Source organism: Melopsittacus undulatus, chromosome 6 (assembly GCF_012275295.1).
Source record: "Melopsittacus undulatus isolate bMelUnd1 chromosome 6, bMelUnd1.mat.Z, whole genome shotgun sequence".
Taxonomy (NCBI): domain Eukaryota; kingdom Metazoa; phylum Chordata; class Aves; order Psittaciformes; family Psittaculidae; genus Melopsittacus; species Melopsittacus undulatus.
Genome location: NC_047532.1, coordinates 28,024,101 through 28,043,348, shown reverse-complemented (window position 1 = coordinate 28,043,348; position 19,248 = coordinate 28,024,101). Strand labels below are relative to the sequence as shown.

Below are 19,248 nucleotides of genomic sequence, written 5' to 3'. Positions count from 1 at the left end.
GGCTAGCCAATGCTCAGTTCAAGCAAGTAGGTAGAGGTTTTTCCAGGGAGAAGACCAGTAATGAGTGGTGTCCCTCAGGGATCAGTGTTGGGACAGATCTTGTTTAACATCTTTGTCGGTGACATGGACAGTGGGATTGAGTGTGCTCTCAGCAAGTTTGCCAATGACACCAAGCTGTGTGGTTCAGTTGATACGCTGGAGGGAAGGAATGCCATCCACGGGGACCTTGACATGCTTGTGATGTGGGGTGATGCCAACCTCATGAAGTTTAACCATGCCAAGTGCAAGGTTCTACACCTGGGTCGGAGCAATCCCAGGTACAGGCACAGCTACAGGTTGGGCAAAGAAGAAATTCAGTGCAGCCCTGCGGAGAAGGACTTGGGGGTGTTGGTCAATGAGAAAATGAACATGAGCCGGCTGCAGTGTGCACTCACAGCCCAGAAAGCCAACCGTATCCTGGGCTGCATCAAGAGGAGTGTGACCAGCAGGTCAAAGGAGGTGATCCTGCCCCTCTACTCTGCTCTTGTGAGACCTCACTTGGAGTATTGTGTGCAGTTCTGGTGTCCTCAACATAAAAAGGACATGGAACTGTTGGAACAAGTCCAGAGGAGGCCATGAGGATGATCAGGGGACTGGAGCACCTACTGTATGAAGACAGGCTGAGAAAGTTGGGGCTGTTCAGCCTGGAGAAGAGAAGGCTGCGTGGAGACCTCAGAGCAGCCTTCCAGTATCTGAAGGGGTCCTACAGGGATGCTGGTGAGGGACTATTCATTAGGAACTGTAGTGATAGGACAAGGGGTAACAGGTTGAATCTTAAACAGCAGAGGTTTAGATTGGATACAAGGAAGAAATTCTTTACTGTGAGGGTGGTGAGGCACTGGAATGGGTTGCCCAGGGAGGTTGTGAATGCTCCATCCCTGGCAGTGTTCAAGGCCAGGTTGGATGAAGCCTTGGGTGACATGGTTTAGTGTGAGGTGTCCCTGCCCATGGCAGGGGGGTTGGAACTAGATGATCTTAAGGTCCTTTCCAACCCTAACTATTCTATGAGAAGGGATTTCAGAGGTGGATTTCCTCAGTTCAGCCTTCAGTCAGCATGTTCCTGTTTTTCTGACATGTGAATGGCAGGTCCTGCTGTTTGTCCTTACAGAAACATTTATAATAAGCTTTTACTGTTCATTCAATTGTTTCCTTGTTCCAGGATCATGATCTAAATGTACATGCAGTCTGGCAATGCTGAGCAGTGCTGTTTATATTCCTGCTGCACCTGCATTCAAGTCCAGCTTTCTAGTGCTGGTCTCTTGAGTGCAGGGTGCTCAGCTTTTCTTGATGTCCTGCACAGATGCTGATGGTGCTGTGTTTGAAGATGCATCTGCCTTGTTTGGGTTCGGACCCTCAGGTTTGCTGTGCAGCACTGCTTTTCCGCAGGTCTGAGCAGCCTAGTTCCTGGTGTTCCTGCCTTTGTACAGCACTTGCATTCAGGAGGATCTCTACATGAAAAGCCTTGTTGCATCCAGGTGTGTTTGCACACAGGGTCTGGGCCAGAGAAAGGTTGTATGTTTAGCTCTACCTCATCAGTATCCCAGCCGTGTGCTGCCTTCGCTTTCTTGCGGTATTTACTTCCCCTCTGACTTATCTCAGCGTTGCCACAGGCCACTGTTGTGGTTTCGAGCTGTAAAAGCAGTGCGTAGTGCTTGGCTTCTCAGCTGACTTGGAGTCAGTTCATGCTTCCCTGCAGAATGGTTCACTGCAAAACTATCTGGTGAATACTGCTACATTCACCCTGTTTTTCACAAGGCTTCTGGGGAGGTGGGGAAAAGGTGTTTTGTATATTGTGTACTTCTTGAGTGCTATGTAACTGACTGTAGTAGTAAAGCAAATAACAGCATAGGAGAGGAACCCTGCTTTGCTTAGCTTTCCCTAGCAGTGTGCTGGATACTTGCGTGTTCGTGTAAGGCTGCCACCACGGTGAGCTCTCAAACGTAGCTCTTGGTTTAGGACAACCGAAAGATGATTTCACTCTGCTTTTCTTTACTTCCACTAGGGTTTTGTATTTCTCCCTGGTGGTGGTCAGATTTGCTGATGGTTCATATTTTAGCTGGGAAGAATGCCCCTTGTTGGGATTCTGGTATGTATGTATACAATCAAAAATGTTGAGTGGGCTGGGAATAGCTTCCAGCAAAGCTGTATCAGTTTCTTGGAGCTCTTTTGTTCAGTAAAAATTCCTTTCTTTTCTCTCCCCCTTCCCATCCCCCTGACAGCCCACCTCTTTTCTATAAGGACATGGTGAGGTATAATTCACAATGGTGTGACTGAAATGAAATATGCACAGCTGCAAATGCATTCTTAAATGATACTTCATTGTTAAGGCATCTCTCTGAACAGGTTTGCAGTTTCAGTAGCCATGAGAATGTGTTAACAAAGCGGTTTTTGTTGAAAACATTTGACTTCCATTTTTATCAAGCTCTGAGAATGTTTTGACCACTCACTACTTTTAAGTGCAGATAGAAAAGAAGTGAAGCAGGATAGATTCATGGTGAAGAAATACATATGTGTCTTTTGGAAAAGGAGTTTTCCTTTGCTCTCCTTGCATGGTATTGCAGAAATCATGAGACAGCTAGAGTACCATAAAGTACCCATTAAACTAAAGTTTTATTGATTTGAATAATCAATAAAATACCAAGTTTGAAGCATCAGGAATATCCAGTCTTGCATGCTGCATCTCTCCTCTACCTTCCCACTGAGTGGAGGAATTTTGCAATTCTCTTTCCTCTTTGGATCCATCAGACTCGATGCTTTTGTGATCTCTTGCGTTTATGGTGCATAATAAAGCCCAGCATCTGGAAGCTGCAGACATGTAGTGTTCTGATGCAGTAACCATGGCGTAGTGCTGCCAGGATTTGGTATGGGGCTGACTGAATCACAAACATGTGAAGAGCCAACACCTGTTTATAGGTAAGTTGAAAAAGATTTATTAACTTCCAGGGCATCACAGAAGGCTTGTACCAGTTTAAAGACAGTATTTGGTGTAGCTTAGGGTGGGGAATTCAGCAGTTCATGTTGCGTCTCAAAGTTCCTGTCCCTTGAACAGTGAGTTCAGGCTCCTTTCCTAGCTTTTATTTCTCTGTTTTCTGTCCTCTGTCAGCAGACTGCTGCTGCTTCTGCTGACAGTCTCTTGGGCTATCTTGGCTCCAAAATTATCACCAGATCTTCCAAGCTATTGCATGAGTAACACTGGACTTTTCTCCTGTGAGTGAATTCACACTCTCCACCAGCTCTCCAAGAAGACCTGCTCTGAGTAGAAGCTAATCTGTGCTTGAGATAGTACACCTGCAAACAGAAGGCCCTGCTGAGTATCAGTCATAGGGAGCCATCTGTCTCTGTGGAGTGTTCGTGTTGATTCAGGTGTGAAAACAGAGAAATGGCTTAGTAATTTGTAGTTACATGATCACATTATGTGATCACAATTCTCATATGTGACATGAAAATCTCTTAGTGAAACAGTTGCAGCCTGCACTCTCCTTGGCTCCAGTGTTTTCCTTCAGCCAGTTTCAAGGTGCTTGCTGTAAGCTGATGAGCTGATACAGTGAAGCAAAGGAAATGAAGGCTCAAAATAAACACCTGGAGAGTGGTAACAAATCTACACTGGCTCTCTGGAGAGCTTGGGCTCACCAAGTTTGTGGGAGCCTCAAGACCACTTTTCTTACTCTCACTATAGGGAAATATGATTTCTTCAGAGGTGTGGATTTGACTGCCTTAGTACTGACTGTCATACTAAACCATGGCCTGGGAGACTTCTTGCAAACTGCATTCAGAATCTTGAAATGGGAGACATTATTCTACTGTTTGTAAGATGTGAAAAGGTAGGGAAGGCCCCTCTCATCATGGCTACAGTGTAAGTGCTCAGGCTCCAAAGGAAGATAGCAGAAGCGATGGTGGATTTGTATTGCCCTGTAACAGATGAACAGAGAGAAAGGGGTATAATGTAATGAATTTCTTGCATCATTGTTTTAAATCTCAGCTGAATCTGCCAGATGTGGAACATTTAACAGCTTTAGATAATATGGTTTTTAGCAGATCATTTGTGTGTTAGTGTATTTGAGGCTACAATACAAACATATAATGTACATAAACATATTTCACGTATAACTAGCCCCAGTACAAAGTTTAATGGACGTGGTATTAGTTGTAGTTATGTGATGAAAATCAGAGGCTGAATATGGTCCTCTGAGTGAGGAGGCACAAAATTAAGGATAAATTCCATTCTGGGAGTTGAAAAAACATTGTGGTACCTGTCTCTCTATCTCATCCCCACTGTGATGTTTCTGTTACAGAAACAGTTGAGGCTCTTTGATAATCTGAGTACATGCACCTGGCTTCGGGATTCTCTTTGTTTCATCCATAAACAGGAGTACCAACCACAGAATGATGCTGATACCTATTCTTTGCTCTTAGCATCACTGTCTTTTTAGTGTTAGCTGATCGTATCAGGCAAGGGTATTAGAAGAGAATGTTTTCAGGCAGCCAAGACTGGTCTGGCTGTAGAGTTTGGTCTTTATGAGTGATCTAATAGTGTGGTCCTGTTTACAAATGGAGTAACTATCTAAATGCTGGATAGGCTTTTTGGTATTCCCTCCCAGCAGGTGAACCTTAATACTCTGCTGAGGGAGAGCCAACTCATATCCAGTCTTTGCTTGTTCATGCCTCATTTACCTCTGTCTGCTTATTTTGTAGAGCACCTGCAGTTTATCTTGATAAATCTGGGTTCAGTGGGAACTCATAGGCCTGATTAAAGCTTTTGGGGACTGAATGGATTATGATTGCTATAAATCACTTTTTGTTTTATTGCTTATATTCAGCATTAAAAATCTTATGGGGGGATTTGGAGCAAGTTCTGAGTGGTGAAGACCAGCATCCTGTGTTTTGCTAGTTTACACAGGTCACTGTGATATAATAATAAATATTCTTGGCAAATTGAACTAACAAATTCAGGAATTTGTTTTGCTTTGCTGCTTCCTTATTGCTTTCAGGAATTAAGTGATGTTAAAGAAATGTATTATTCAAATAATATTGAATCTCTGCTTTCCAGCTCTACTTTTGACAGCTGTTGAAGAGGTTTAGAGTATTAAGGAAATGCAGATGTTCCTCCAGAGCAAATCACTGTGTTCTGCCTTCCAGTGCAAGTGTTCAGTACTGGTGGTTCTTTTGAGCTCCTTTAGTAAAAAAAAAGTGGTTCCTTTTATGCTGATAAACTTAAAGATGATGTAAGCTTTCAGAAAAGAGGGGTAAGCAAAGTCCTAGTTGCCAGGTTTTCTCCCTTTTCCATGAGAAATGCAGTGAAATCTTGGTCACAAGGGTTATTACAGAAAAGAAAACAAATAGAAAACTTTGTGGTGAGTTATTTCCAAACAAGTACTCTCTTTTCAAGTAGTAGCTCTTTAAACTAGAGCATACAGAGTATATTTAGATGTGAAGAGAGAGACTGGGGTAGGATGCATTTTTAAAGTGTTACTGAGAGACATTTTGAGATCACCTGGAGATTGGGAGTTTCCCTAAGGGAAGCTGCTCTTACTGAGAGGGGATCAGCAGTGTTATGCAGCCCTGTTGCAAAGTCTGGAAATGCATCTCCTGGCCATTCCCCAGGCCCTGAGGACAGCCTGGTGATGCAGGTTCCTTGCTGTTCAGGCATCTCCTCAGAGTGGAGGCAGATGTTTCGTGCAGTCCTTGTCAATGCAAAAATCTGCTGCTGCTTCATGGTAAAGTAACCTCCATGAGTCAGCCTTAAAGATAAGAGATCCCAGTTTCTGTTCATTAGTGCACTCCTGATGGATTCTGTAGTTTTCAAGGCCTTTTTGATGGGTAGCTTGTGTTAGGCTTGACAGGAGGCACTGCATTCTCTGTAAGCCTTTTCAGTCCAGTTTGGCTGGTTTTGGAGGTTGAAATATTACTTCTGACTAGTGCTGAAGTTCTGTCCCTTGCAGTAGTGATAATTTCACTGCAGTCCTCATGCTTGCATCGGCCTGGGTAACGTGATTAACTAGTTGGGTTTTAGAATCTCACTAGTCCGTTATCCATGTTCTTTGATGATCTCTTTCTTGGCTTCTCTGCTCTTAGGAGCACTGCAGCAGACAGCGTACAAATAAGCAAGCTCTGCCCAGAGTATTTGATGTGAGAAATGCAAGGGCTAGGTGTTGAAGCACAATGGAGCTTTAGCCAAAGACATCAAGAGGCATTTCTTTACTTGCAAGGAGTGCTGAGTGTGTTTGCATTTTCAGGCCTTTTTTGACTACGGTTAATACTGCAAAGTTCCTCCCAGTTTGCCCCTTCCTTTCTGGGGAGATGCATCTGCAAGGGATAGTATGTGCCAGCTGGTTTATCCTCGATGTTTTGTTCCAGTTTGAGGGGTGTTAAGCCAGTGTTTCCAACATGTTTAATGCTGAATAGAGTTCCCCAGATGTAGTGGCAGGATCTGAAGTTCTTTGTGAATTATATTTAGCACTGATGGAGGCTGCTTTGTCAGCTGTGTGTTGTTGCCTTGTAAAAACTGGCACCATTCAAATCTAAATGCTTCTGGGAAAGAAGAACCTTCCTTTTATAACTGTTTTAATGTGCTTGATTTGGAAACATCCTTTGAGCTGTGGCCAGAGAGCAAATCGTTTGTCATTGTTGCAGTTCTCTGTTGGAAGTACCTGTGCAGAGATGAGCTGGTGCTGTGGGGCTCAGAGGAGCTCAGTGCTGTGTGCCAAACATTTGAGGTGCTGCAAGCATTACGCAGGGTGTGTGGCACAGCTGCAGAAATTGCTCTTCATGGAGTTGGTGGTTCTCCTAACCTCTCTTCTGACTTACTGTTGAATACGTAGAGGTTTGGACTTGCAACTTTCCCTTTGCTATTCCTTCCCTGTATTTCAGTTTGCTAGTGTTGTACTTTTGGATCCTCTGTGTGCTGAAAATGTACTTTGGGGTCCTAAATACTTCTACATTTGAGGCATGATAAGAATTGTGAAAAAAACCCCAATGTTTCTAACTTATGTAATGCATTCTGATATTTCTTTCACTGTCATCCCATTCACCTCTGCAGTCAGGGGAGGAGGAAGCTGGCACTGAACATGGGGTAATTAAATGAAGAGCATGGACCATTGGTTCTGTGAAGTTTTGGGGTCCTGGAAAGAAGCCAGAATTGCAGTATTTGACCGACTTGCAGCAGTGAGAACGGCACTGGGATCCGTGAAGTGTTCTTCTAGTCTGAAAAACAAGCCTACCAGCAAGATGCTTTGCATATTTGATTGCTGTGCTGGCTAATACCAAACATATCATCAAAGTTCACAAATGCTTTTTGCTGCTGCTGCCTGCTCTGTCTTTACTCTTACTGGACATGCTGAGTCTCAGTAAAAAAGCAAGCCTCCATTTGGGGATCTAAAGTATGCTTGTGTGGTTCTTCCATCTTGTTTATTTTGGGCTGTATTGCAAACTTCACAAACAAAACCCTGTTCATCTGGTACTTATTGCAACTGGTTTAAATCAAGGTTACAGAATGGCGGTTTGTTAGGAATGCAAGGACACCTGCCCTGGCTTTGCCGCCTTGGGTCTAAATGGGTCAGCAAGGGAAAAGCAAACTTAAAAACAAACACATAAACCCACCCCCAAAATTCCTTTCAAAAGAACTCATCTACAACAGTTCTCAAAGTCTCTTTATTCAGAGTGTTGTCTTTCAGACAAGCACCAAATCTTAACAATTATGTGCCATCAGGATTTGGCTTTGACTGGGAGGACCATGTGTCTGACTTGGTTGTGAACTGGGAAGTGTTTGGAGATGGTTGAGTGAGAAGTAATTTAATGAGACTCATGGTGTAAGCCTATATGGTGTCTGGAGTGGCAGGCTGTTGAGCTTGCCTCTGCATCAGAAAGTGTCGTGGAAGTTGTTCAAAATGTAGAGGAAAAGGCAGAGATGGCAAATTGTGTCCTGAGAGCAAGCTCAGATTTAGGTATACCAAGAAGCCATCTGTTTCTCCTTGACTGCTTTCTTAGCTGGAGGCTTCCTAGTCCTGATTTCTGATTTCTTATGATGAGGATATCACAGTGACAGGTAACCTGAGCAGAACTGAGCTCTTCTTTACAAGCTCTTCTGACATGAGCCTGAAGTTGAGGCTGCTGTTGGCATAGGGTTGGTTTTTTTTTTTCCCTTCCAGATGGGTGCCTTTGATGTCTGGTTTACAGACAAAGGGGAAGCTCAGTCCTGGCCTCTAATGATTGGCAGGCCTTAGGGACAATATGTGCTGCACAGCACCACGTGGCACAGCACCGCGTGGCACAGCACCGCGTGGCGCAGCAGCTAGTGTTCTGGAAGCAGTGAGTGCAGGAGTGCTTTGAGACCTGTGCTTCCTACTGTCAAAAAGAAAATACTAAATACCAAACCAGACTGGCCAGGTCAGGATCTCCCTCTGAACCTGCCTGCCCCGAGATGCACCCCGACTTCTCACTGCCAAGTACATACACACTTGGGATGGGGCAGGGGAGCTGCTGTGGAAGTAGTTGTTTGGAGAACATCGTTCTTCACAAAGTGGTGAAGGAGGATTTGCCATCAGTCCGTTCTGAAGGGGAGTGAGGAGGAACAAGCAGGCTGTTGGAGGAGCTGTTACATGGTCACAGAGGAGCTGGTCATGTGCTGGCTGTGACATCCCTAGTTGCTGTGGAGATGTTACCGCTCCAACCTGCTGCTGCTGCTGGTGTTTAGGGATGCTGTGCCTCAGGGTTGAAGCATGAATGTGATGGAGGAGAGAATTGGAGAGCGTGAGGGTTACTGTCCAAGCTAGGCACAACTTAGAGAAAATACATGGCTTGACACATTTCCTTTAATCCTTTCACCTCACTGACAGGTGCCTGTAGCAGAGCTAGCTACTGCTGCAAGGATTTCCTCAGGTGTGTGCAGGAGGGCTGGATGCTGTCTTTGTTCTTGTAGCTGGCTGCAACACTGTCAGCTTGGAAGGGGGATGCTGGTAGGCAGAAATGTGCAAACAAATCAGGAACCCTCTAGCTCTGGTCCTTCTCATCTGCTGGCTACTTTGTGCAGCTTCCACTAGTCCCTGAGGGTTCAACGGCAGATGGGAATGGCTCCTCGCAGGCAGGGAGAGCATTCCTATAGCATGCCTGGAATAGCTGAATCTGGTGTGTGACAAGTGCTGCTGTCTGAGGTAGGGGGCCAGCAAGGAGAGGACAGGTTGCATAAGGGAGGGGAGGACTGCTGAATTTGTTCCAGCTGTAAAGGTCTCTCCTCTTCATCCCCTACCCCTCTGATTTGTTTTTGTGTTCCTCCTTCCAGTCTTCTTTTTGTTTCATTTGTGTATATGCTTCTTTGCCAATCTGAAAGGCATTTGGCGGGAGCTGCTCTCCATGCTGGCTGTCTCAGATAAGTTTAGTGGGTTGTGCCTTTATTTTGTTGCTGGCTAGCTGAGAAATGAAGCTGTAGCTACAAAAATGGTTTGGTCACCCCACATCCTAAAGGTTTCCTCTCTCTGACGTGCTACTTTGACTGCTCTCATTAGGTGCTCATATAGGAGACTGGCATTTCAGTGCTGTGTGGCTCTCTTCATGAGGGAGGCTGTACTGCAGTGCAAGGGTGTTCTATGCCAGCATGTTAGACCCATAGTTACCACTGGACTTTGATCAGATGGATTCGACTATGCCTGGTCTGTCTCCGTCCTTGGTTGTGGTGCCTCTGGTTGCTCCAGCTACTACTAAATTAACACAATAAATATCAGATGTGTTTGTGTCATCTGTAATGTAGAAATTATAATGCTGGTGGTCTGTCAAAGGAGCCTTAACCATGAATCAGCTTTTTGTTATTTGCTGACTTTAGTCTTTAAAGCTAATAAACCACCCTCCCAGTGCCTCAGAACTTTAAAAACATTGATCCAACCTAATCCACCAGTACCACGGGCTCTTTCATTGATGCTCACTTTGGTATGAGGATGCTGTGCAGTCCTGGTGTTCTTGGGGCTGGCTTTGAAAGGGACAAGCCAAGAGAGGCATATTTAACTAGACCTGTTCCTGTGCTTGGCTTTTCAGGCAGCATGGTGTGAAAACATAGTAGGTGTTTTTGCCTAACTCCTTTGTACTCCGTTGCCTGTCTGAGAAACAGAACTAATCTGTTTCATGGTTTGTTAGGTTTTGTTAGTGTTTTTTGAGTGAGAAGCAAAATGTATAGCAATGTGTGCAAGAACTGAGATCCTGACTGAAGCCAACGGACCTGTGAAGAGAGCTGCTTTTGTTTTCACTGAAACAACCCCTTAAGGGGACAGAAAGCTGATGGGTTTTGGTAGCACAGTTCAGAGCATGTACCTGGAGGTGAGCAGTCAGTGACAGACGGGCTGATTTCCTGCCGTTGTGACTTGGAATACATGGGGTCTCAGCCAGGTAGTCAGAGCATGATGTGACACAGCTGCCAGCTTGCACAGAAGTTTTGCTTGGCTACCTGAAGAGTATGTGGAGCTGTGAAGGTTTAGCTTTAACCCTTGTGGGTTTCACCAGCATTGCTGTGCCTCAGTAGTGCCCTTTCCTTTCTAGACTATGGAAATGCTACGAAATGAGAAATGCCAATGGAATATATAAACTCTTATGTTTTGTGAGCCAAAGTTATTTGACTTGCAGGAATCCTGATCCTTTCCTGCCTTGGGCGAGTCCTCTAGAGCCAGCCAATCAGTGCCTCGTCCCTCTGAAGAAAGACATCTCAGCATATTCCATGTTGGACTGGTGTATCTAAGCTCTTTAATCCTTGGTCATATTAACTGCATGCTGTTCCTCAAATAGCAAATGTGCCCATGCAAAATTCTACGGTCTTCTAAAAATGACACAAGTCTGCAAAATTTTGAAATCCCCACTGCTTTGGCATGTTCACTTTGGAGGAGGAATATTTGTAATATATTTGAAGTGAGCAGGATGGTGTTTCAGCTGTAAAAGGATAGTGTCTGGCTCTGCATATGTGTCCTTGGGAGGTCCTGGATAAAGCTTGTGCAAAATAACTTGCAGTCCTCTTCACCTGTCTGGACATGGCCTGCTTGCTACAGCATTTCTATGGATCTTGGTCTGTAGAATCTTAAAAGCCTAATTCTCTGTATTAAACCTGAGAGGATTATTTCAGGATTCTTGAGAACAAGAAGAATTAAAACACTTGTTCTGCAATTGTTCCCTATCTTCCTAAAGCTTAAGTGAATGGATCTGTAGCCAGAATGGCTGTCTGAAGGTTGCCGTTTAACTTGGTGAGTGAAGGAAGAAGAAAGCAGAGATTAGTACAGGACTATTATGTTTCTTCGTGAGTCAGTTTGTTTATGGTATGACAGAAATTGGGGTGCTTCACCTTTGCCTACTCATTTAGTTTCTTCCTGCCTTGGAGTTTACCTGAGGATGGGGCCATTTTGAGGGAATTGGCTTATAAGCTTTGGAAAGTGAAGAAGCACTCTTTCTTCAGCTGCTGTCATTGCTACCCTTGTGGGGAGGCCCCACTCTGATGCTTCAGTGACATTAGAGGACAGCTTTTCTTTCTCCCTGAGCTAACTCTCCTAGGCCAGCACAGAGGCCTGCCTTTATCATGTAAGTGCAGCAGAGTACATGTGTTCTATTCTTTCTGGGCATATGTGAAGCAGGCGTAAGGAACTGCTTGCACAGTTGGTTGGTTGTGTGCTGCATGCATTCATACCTTACTTAAGCAGCTGTCTCTAAAAAATGCCTCTCCTGCACAGACACCCTGTAGCTATGTGCAGAATGGCTCTGTCTGGGTAAGCGTGTATGCAGGCAGGTTTCTCCCTTCACTTCTTTAAGTGTCTCACAAATTATTTTGGGACCAACTTGGGTGTGAAGTGTCAGCTTAGAGCAAAACACAAAAAAGATGTTGAAAGCACTGGGGTAGGAGCCTACTAGCTGTCCTGAAATGCTGACGTAAGTTAGGTGAGGGAAAACTGTCCAGTGACAAAACAGAAATCAGTGCCTTCCTTATAGCCATCAGCTGACTGAGGTTTACAAACCTCAGAGGAGAGTGCTCCTGGCATGAAACATTTTCTCTAGGAACAAACAGCTTTTAACCTGGCCAAAAGGTATCTGTGTAGTGAGGTGTAGTCTTCCTGCCCCACCTCTTGTCTTGCACATGGAGTCCCCTCTAGCTGTGGATGCATCTGTTATTATCTGTTATTATTCTAAACTTCTGAGGGGCTTAATTAAAACACAGTTCTTTAATTTTTAATTTTCCCTTCCTGTTGATGTGACTGTCTCTGCGTGAGCAAGGTCTCAGTGCAATTACTGTGGTCCCTGTGGAGACAGAGACATTTAATTCGGTGAGGCAGGCTCTTTCTTGGAGAGGGTTTATTTTCCTGATCTTCCTACTCAGGGATGCAAGAGCACAACATTCAATGAGTACAGAGTGCAACACCTTATTTGGTTGTTCTGGGCATGTTTTCTGGATCTTGGTTACCAAAATGCTATCTTCTTCGCAGATAATTGTCTCTTTCGACAAAGAGCTTCTGATGAAGCTATTCACCACAGCTTGCATTAGCAGGGTGAGTTGAAACCCTTGGGTGAAGTCCAGGTTTCCTCTTTAAAACTGTTCTTGCAGCAGTGATGTAAAAAGATGAAGAGTTTTATTCTTGTAGAATGCATTAAGCTGTCTCATGATTTGTTAACCTGAGAATGGGGTCAGGCCAGTACCTTGTGCCTCCTCACCATAGGAAGGGGTATGTGTGACTGGAGGGGACGCAAGTTCCGCAGTAGGCACTGCCTGCTGCTGTGTGGGACCCAGCTGTGCCCCTGGCAGGGAGATCTACTATGAACCTTCAGAACGGATAGAAATCGTGGCTCTCAGATTTCTGTTGCCCTTATTTAACACTGCTTCCTCTAACTTAGCACTTCTGCTAGCTTAAGTCCCCATGTGCAGCCATGGGTCACTGCTGAAACAAACACGCAAAGAAAGGGTTTGTCTGCACCTCCTGTATTGCAGTCCCAGGCTTTTTTTAGACTGCTTAAAATACTTCAGGCTCTTTTAGCTCCAGACTTGAAGCTTCCTTGGTTCCCCTTGTGTGTGTGTGTTCTAAGGTTATTTTACCTGTGTTCATGGAGATCCTGCATGTAAGTATTAGATCCAAATGTAGCCATGTTCTCTTTTCAGATCTTTCCAGATCCTCCTGTGTCTGTCCTGTTTTTCTTACCAATGTTTAATCTTAGCAGGCTCATGGATAGAAATATTTTGTGAGACAAGGCCCTTTCCTGATGCTTGGGAATTGATGGAAGTACAGCAAAACCTAGGCAAGAGGTAAATGTATGGAAGGAGGTGCTGCTGTTACCAGAGGCAGTTATGGCAGACAAATCCTTGCTGTACCACCTTGCTGTGGGTTTGAGCAGTTCAGGATCCTTGTACTGGCAGCAGGGGCACCACCCTGGCTCTGGATGCAGTGACACGCTTAGAAGATGGCTGTTCATGATTATTTGAGTAAGGTATGGCCCCGTTCTGCCACATATCCTGAAAATAGCTTTGATTTGTAAGCTACAAACTTAGACTGAAGATCCAGAACAGTAAGTGTGCTGAGGGTAAGAGTGATTTGGTGGGGTTTAAAATCTGACTTTTATTCCCTTTCCCCACCCCCAGTGGAGAATATAAACATTCATTGTTTTGCGTGTGAAGTGCCGCTTAGTACCAGCAGCTGAGCAATGTGGAATAAAGAAAGCAGATGTGTCCCATGTCTTTCTTTAACTGCTTTTGTTTTTCTGATCGCTGTAAAGAAGGCTTTTAATTTTTTTCTTTTTTTTTTTTTTCCAAGCAGCAAGTGCTCCACAGGCCTTGATCAAAGCTCATAAATGATGAATTGAAGGAATGCCTGGCAGAGAACAGAACGCCCTCCTTGTGCTCGGCTGCGTGTGCTGAGAATACCATTGTTTCTTCCCATACCTTTTTCATCCTCAAGCTCAGGGCTGGAGAGAAAAGGCCACTGTTGCTGGCCTGTCTGCCAAGACAATGCCAGTGTGTTGTCCTACCTCTGCTCTCAGCACCTGACCAGCCAAGCAGTGTGGGTTTTGGCAAGCCAAGTGCAATTGTCCTCTAGCTACAGTGTTACAAAGAAAACAAATGGCATCACAGCCTCTTTCCTCTAGATCTTGGCCTGCCTGCTTCATGGCAACAGCCACATGCGTCTGTGCTTGCTGTTTTGTTCAGGATGCAGAGGGAAAGGCTGTCAGCTTCTCCTGTGTTCCAGATGGAGGGGATGCAGCTTCACTTGATTTCCAGTTCACAGGGACATGTTTGCAGTTGAACTCACTGGCCTATGCTCTGTTGCTTCTGCAGGTGCCTGCTTTGCTCAGGGGAGGCTGTGGCTGTGGGTGAAAGCATGCCTGGCTGCCCAGACTGTCCTGCCTGCTTCTGCTGACCCTCCTCTGGCACCCAGCACCCCCAGGCTGTGCTCTGTAGCACGTTTCTCTGGATGACACCGTGCACAGCTGCTGGTGGTGTGACAGAGGGAACGGAGGCCCAGGCACACCCAGGTTTTCCAGCTTCCTTGTAATTTCTGTATCATCTCTGGCTGCATATCTCCTGATGCAAAACTCTGCAACGGAGAGAGCCTTTGGATGTATCTCTTGGTTATTTTGGGGGCTGATGGCAAGAACCAGTGCTTTGCAAGTGAGCAGGGAGAGTAGATAGCGTGGGCTGGGGTGGAGGAGAGACTGGCAGGGGTAGGCTTGGAGAGTTGCTTGTATGAAGACCGTAAGAGCTCACCTACTATTCCCTGTTCCTAGCCCTGTGTGAGAGGGCAGAGTTTGGGCAGAGCCACTGATGTTTCTGGATGAGGCAGGAAGCATTTGCTTCAACATCTGCCACTGCGCCTGTCAGGAAGAGTCTTTAGCTGTGTGTCTCCTGCAGTTTTTCATCCAGACTGATCGTGGCTACCTTCAGGCATTGCAGCAAAGCAACATTTCATCTTCCCTTTGTGATGGAGAGGGTGGTGGATGTGCAAGTCACCCTTGCTGTGGTGACTTGTTGGGTTCCTGGCACCAGTGTAGGGTCCTGTACTTTAAGTGTAAGCTTCAGTCAATGGCACTTGTGCTGCTGCTGCCTGGGCATATACCAAAATCCACCATTGGCTCCTCTTCCCATCTACTGTGGACCCCTTCATGAACAGCCCTGACATTACACTTTATCTGGGAGAAAGCTCTGCAGTGCCTTTCCAAGAAGCCATACAGAGGCATGCTAACATCCTATGGCAGAGGCCGAAGATGCCCATGCCATGGGATGGGGACCTGACACAGAGGCAAGTGCTGGCTCCTGGCCAGCGTGACAGATGTTGTCTAGTCACTAGAGCCAAGCTGGCAACTTCCTCTGGCCTCTGCTTGCTTCAAGCTGAGCTGTTTTTGCTTCAGGGTTATCTTCCCTTAAGTTTGTTTCTAGGCATGCCTTCTTAATTACACCAACTGGTGGCAGCTTCTGTGGGATTGTGACAGTACCATGGTCCCATTGCCTCAGAGCCTTAACTCAGCTGTGCCTAATCCAAACTTTATGTCCTCCCAAGCTCCCTGCGCTGGAAGGCAGAAGTGCAAACAGCTTTAACCAGAACAATGTAGCATTGCCAGGGTAAAGAATGTGATTTACTTGCATATGTGTGGCATGTGAACCTGAGGGCCAGAGGCCACTGCTTGGGTTCTTTCCCTCTTTCTTTTTCTTTTCTTCTTTTCCTTTCCTATTAGGGATGCCTGAGCCGCTTGCTAGCACTTTTGTCTGGGTGTGAGGAGGAGAATGTGTGGGTTGACAAGAGGAGGTAGGAATGAGATCTTGGAGAGCCAGAAGCCTGAAACTGAAAAAGCCAACAACCTAGGAAAGCTTTGTAGATAAGTTTAAAATTAGACTGACCCAGTGCTTTTATATATATTCCCAGAATTTAATTCCTGTGACCCTAAAGCTTTTGGTCTGACTCAGAGCAAGAGTTGCCAGCTGTGGTTGATGGAAGTCTGTGCTGTGACTGTGAGGTGCTCTCATGCGGATGTGGGTTGTATCAGAGAGGCGTACCTCCTGTCCACCTCCTTGTGTTTGTGAAAGGTTGGAGGAATTCAGCCTGAAAAGCCAGGGAAGACCTCACATATTTCTGCTTTATGTCTCTATCAGTGTGTGGCTTGTGTCCAGGGCCTGTTCACCCTCAAACAGGGATACTGCTGTGTGTAAAAGCTGTTCGGAGTTTTTCCTTTTCCAGGCATGATTGTAACTGTTTCTCTTCTGTTCCTGTTTGCAGGTTGTGCAGCTTGACATTAAAGAAACTGGTAGTCTTAAAGGAATTGGATAAGGAGCTTATTTCTGGGGTCATTGCTGTCAAAATGCAGGTAATTGCTGCTCAGTTCTAAGAATTAAATGTGTGTGGCTGAAAGTACTGGCAGATGCCTAAACTGAGCTTCACCTCCATGTGAGGGTCCATTGCAGCTCCAGGCTTCTTCCCAAGTACATCAGGGCATTCTGGTTGTGTGGAGAGTCTCTTCTCATCCGTACTCCCATATTCATACTGTATTTCACTGCTGTAAGCAAAGAGTATTGTTTGCTGAGGGCTCAGCATGAGCTTATCTGTATGTAAAAATGCTCTTTACAGATCATATGCTGTCACCTCTTCTTCCTGAGCTGTTACTAAATTCCAAGCCTGGCTCTTTGCTTGACATGCTTCAGCTCACTTTAGGGCTGGACATCTTGAGAACTTGGTTCTGGTTTGAGGGTCCTGAAGTGTGGGCCTTTCTCTACTGATAGGCAGCTCTGCTATCGAGTCCAAGTCATTTTGTAGCCAGGTGCTTGTCAGTGAGCTTGTAGGGTGCCTGTATATTTTAATTTGCTTCTGTAAAATTCAGCTGTCATCCTAGGTAAATAACCCACTTTACAGCATACATTTGTGCCATTTAATTAGGTGCCTACATGTAGGTCACGTTGCCTGAAGGCAGGCTAGGAAGGAAGGGGACTCAGTTCCACAGCTGGCGTCACAGCATCAGTTCAGCTCACATGCCCCCAACATTGCAAATGCTGAAGTACTTAATGAGTAAAAGCCTAGCAGACCTCTAAGTAGAAAAATAGCATTAATCACATGAAAAGCAGCTGCTTTTCAAATAAAATAAAACTCCCAAGAAGATCCCTGCAGAAAGCTGGTTGTGTCAAAACACACAAAATCTAGCTTGGAAGGTGAAATCATGAAGGGTCTATGGTGCAAGAACATGCAGCTGAGGGTTTAACTGGCATTTCTCATCTCCTTGAGTGGTCCAGCTGGGGTAAAGATGTGTCCCTCCGTTGGAGGGGCTTTACACACCCACAGCAGGGAGCAGAAAGGCAGGGAATTGTTTCACGTACCTGGATTTGTGGAAGTCCTAGAAGCAGCACAGCTGTGGGTTTCTAGGCTGTCAGATATTGCTTATCATGGCTGAAAGCTTTCCTTATGGTTGTACTCTGAGATGCTGGATGCGTCACTGTAAGGGCCTGAGGCTTGTCAGTGAATGATCTACATCCAGAGCATGTCAGATTACAGCTGGAAAATTCAGTAGCTTTTACTAGAGCAAAATCTTTTCCTGTCCAGGTTACTGATGACTGCTTACACTTCTTATAGGTGAAAGCTTGTCCTCGACGTGCAAGTCCATAGGGAGTTTTAACACATGGGACTTTGTTTTGGGTACATGTTATGATCTGCCTTGCTACAGTAATTTAGATGCTGGTACCTTTGCAGTTCTGCAGTCCTCTCTGTACCAGGGCATATCTTTGAAGAACTGGAAGGCAGGATTTGCCCTCTTTGGGCTGTTCATCTGCCAAGTCCCAGGCTGCAGCTCGCATCCTTATTTTGCTCTTCCTGTGTCTGTCCAGTTGACTTGGAGGTAACAGTAGCTGGAATGACCACTGTCCTAGGGAGTGCCTCACCTTGGGTGTCCCTTGTGTGCCCATATTTCTTTGTGATGTGCTATTTAATGGTGGGTACGCAGCACTGCAGCTATCTCGGATACAGGCAGATTTGAAGCCCTGTTAATGAAAGTCCTGTTGTAGCTTGCAGGTTATGATGATAATGCTGACAAGCTCTTTCAGGGACACTTAATTTGGCAGCACTCAGGTTTCTGACATGGCTATTGTTTGAGCCTGGTGATACTGGATCATCAAATATATATATGATCTCTGTCAGATGACTCACTGCCTTTGTATGGGGAATTGCAAGAGAGGTGTCAGACACCAGAGTCCTTCCAGAGGGGGTGACTGAATACAGACCTAATGAGAACATCTTACCTGCATTTCCCATGTCTCTTTGCAGCCTCCTGAACAGTGATGTTCAAAGAACTGTCAACTGTTGCCAGTTTTCCTGAGCTGTTGCTCTATTTATCTGCTGCAGTCTTTTAAAAGCAGCTATATTTGGTATTTCATTATATTTCAAGTTGCATAACAAATAAAGCAAGATTGCTGCTATGAGGAGCTTTGCACCAATGGAACAGATGTCGCTGTTGCTAGTGGCTAGGCTAGATGTGCTTTACTGCACACGTGCTGCTCTGTCTGGGGGGAGCCCTTCAGTTTCTTTCTCTGCTCTGTCTTCTGATCCACTGGAGCTTGGGCACCTCACCGATTCCACAGAGAAGCTGGTGCTGTGTTGTAAAGCAGCTGAGGCACTGCTGCAAATCTCAGCGCTCGCTCTGGCTGCCTGAGCGACGCCTTTGGGGACGAAGGGATTTAAGTAAGTCTCTGCTTCTCTCTCATCTCAGGATGCTGTTTGAGGCTGATATGGGCAGACCAGATTTTACTTTGGAGGTAGCTGGGGAAGTGTTTACCCTTTTCTTCTTTGTTTTCCCAGATGCTGCTTTTTTTTTGAGAGCTGCAGTTCTGTTTTTCTGGGATCAGCCTATCTGGACAAAGCCAGACCTGCAGCCTCAGCAGAACATTGAGCCAGGGACCTCTGAAGCTTGCCACTGTGTTAGAATAGTGCAGAAGAATTTGCTAGGCAGCAGTTTGTCTTGCTTTCCTGCTAGTTTTCCCTGAAACATTCCCTGAAACGAACTGCTCACATGTGAAGTTGCCCAGTAATTCAGTTAGTACACAGCAGCCCAAACACTGTATTGATTTGGAGTTGCCCTATAATATGATCAGGTCTCCAGATTCCACTCTTTAGTGGATTTTTTTTCTTTTATAACCTCTAATTCAGTTGTTTAAACTGGTAAAAATTTCCACTTTCCCTAGGGGGAGGGGTGTGTGCACAAAAAGAATAGAACAGTCTGTCATGGCTAGCACCAGAGATT

The 19,248-nt window shown here is 45.4% G+C and overlaps 1 protein-coding gene across 4 annotated transcripts in view; it reads left to right on the top strand.

Annotated features, from left to right (window-relative positions):
* Nucleotides 1–19,248, top strand: part of PACS2 (phosphofurin acidic cluster sorting protein 2) — an 80,943-nt gene that overhangs the window by 12,850 nt on the left and 48,845 nt on the right. For 3 of the 4 annotated variants that reach the window (XM_034063698.1, XM_034063697.1, XM_031047214.2), the window contains exon 2: nt 16,248–16,335. The exons of the other annotated variant lie outside the window; for it this stretch is intronic. In XM_034063698.1, the coding sequence (XP_033919589.1) occupies nt 16,248–16,335 (88 nt within the window). The remainder of the gene's footprint in view (nt 1–16,247; nt 16,336–19,248) is intronic. 4 annotated transcript variants of the gene reach the window in all.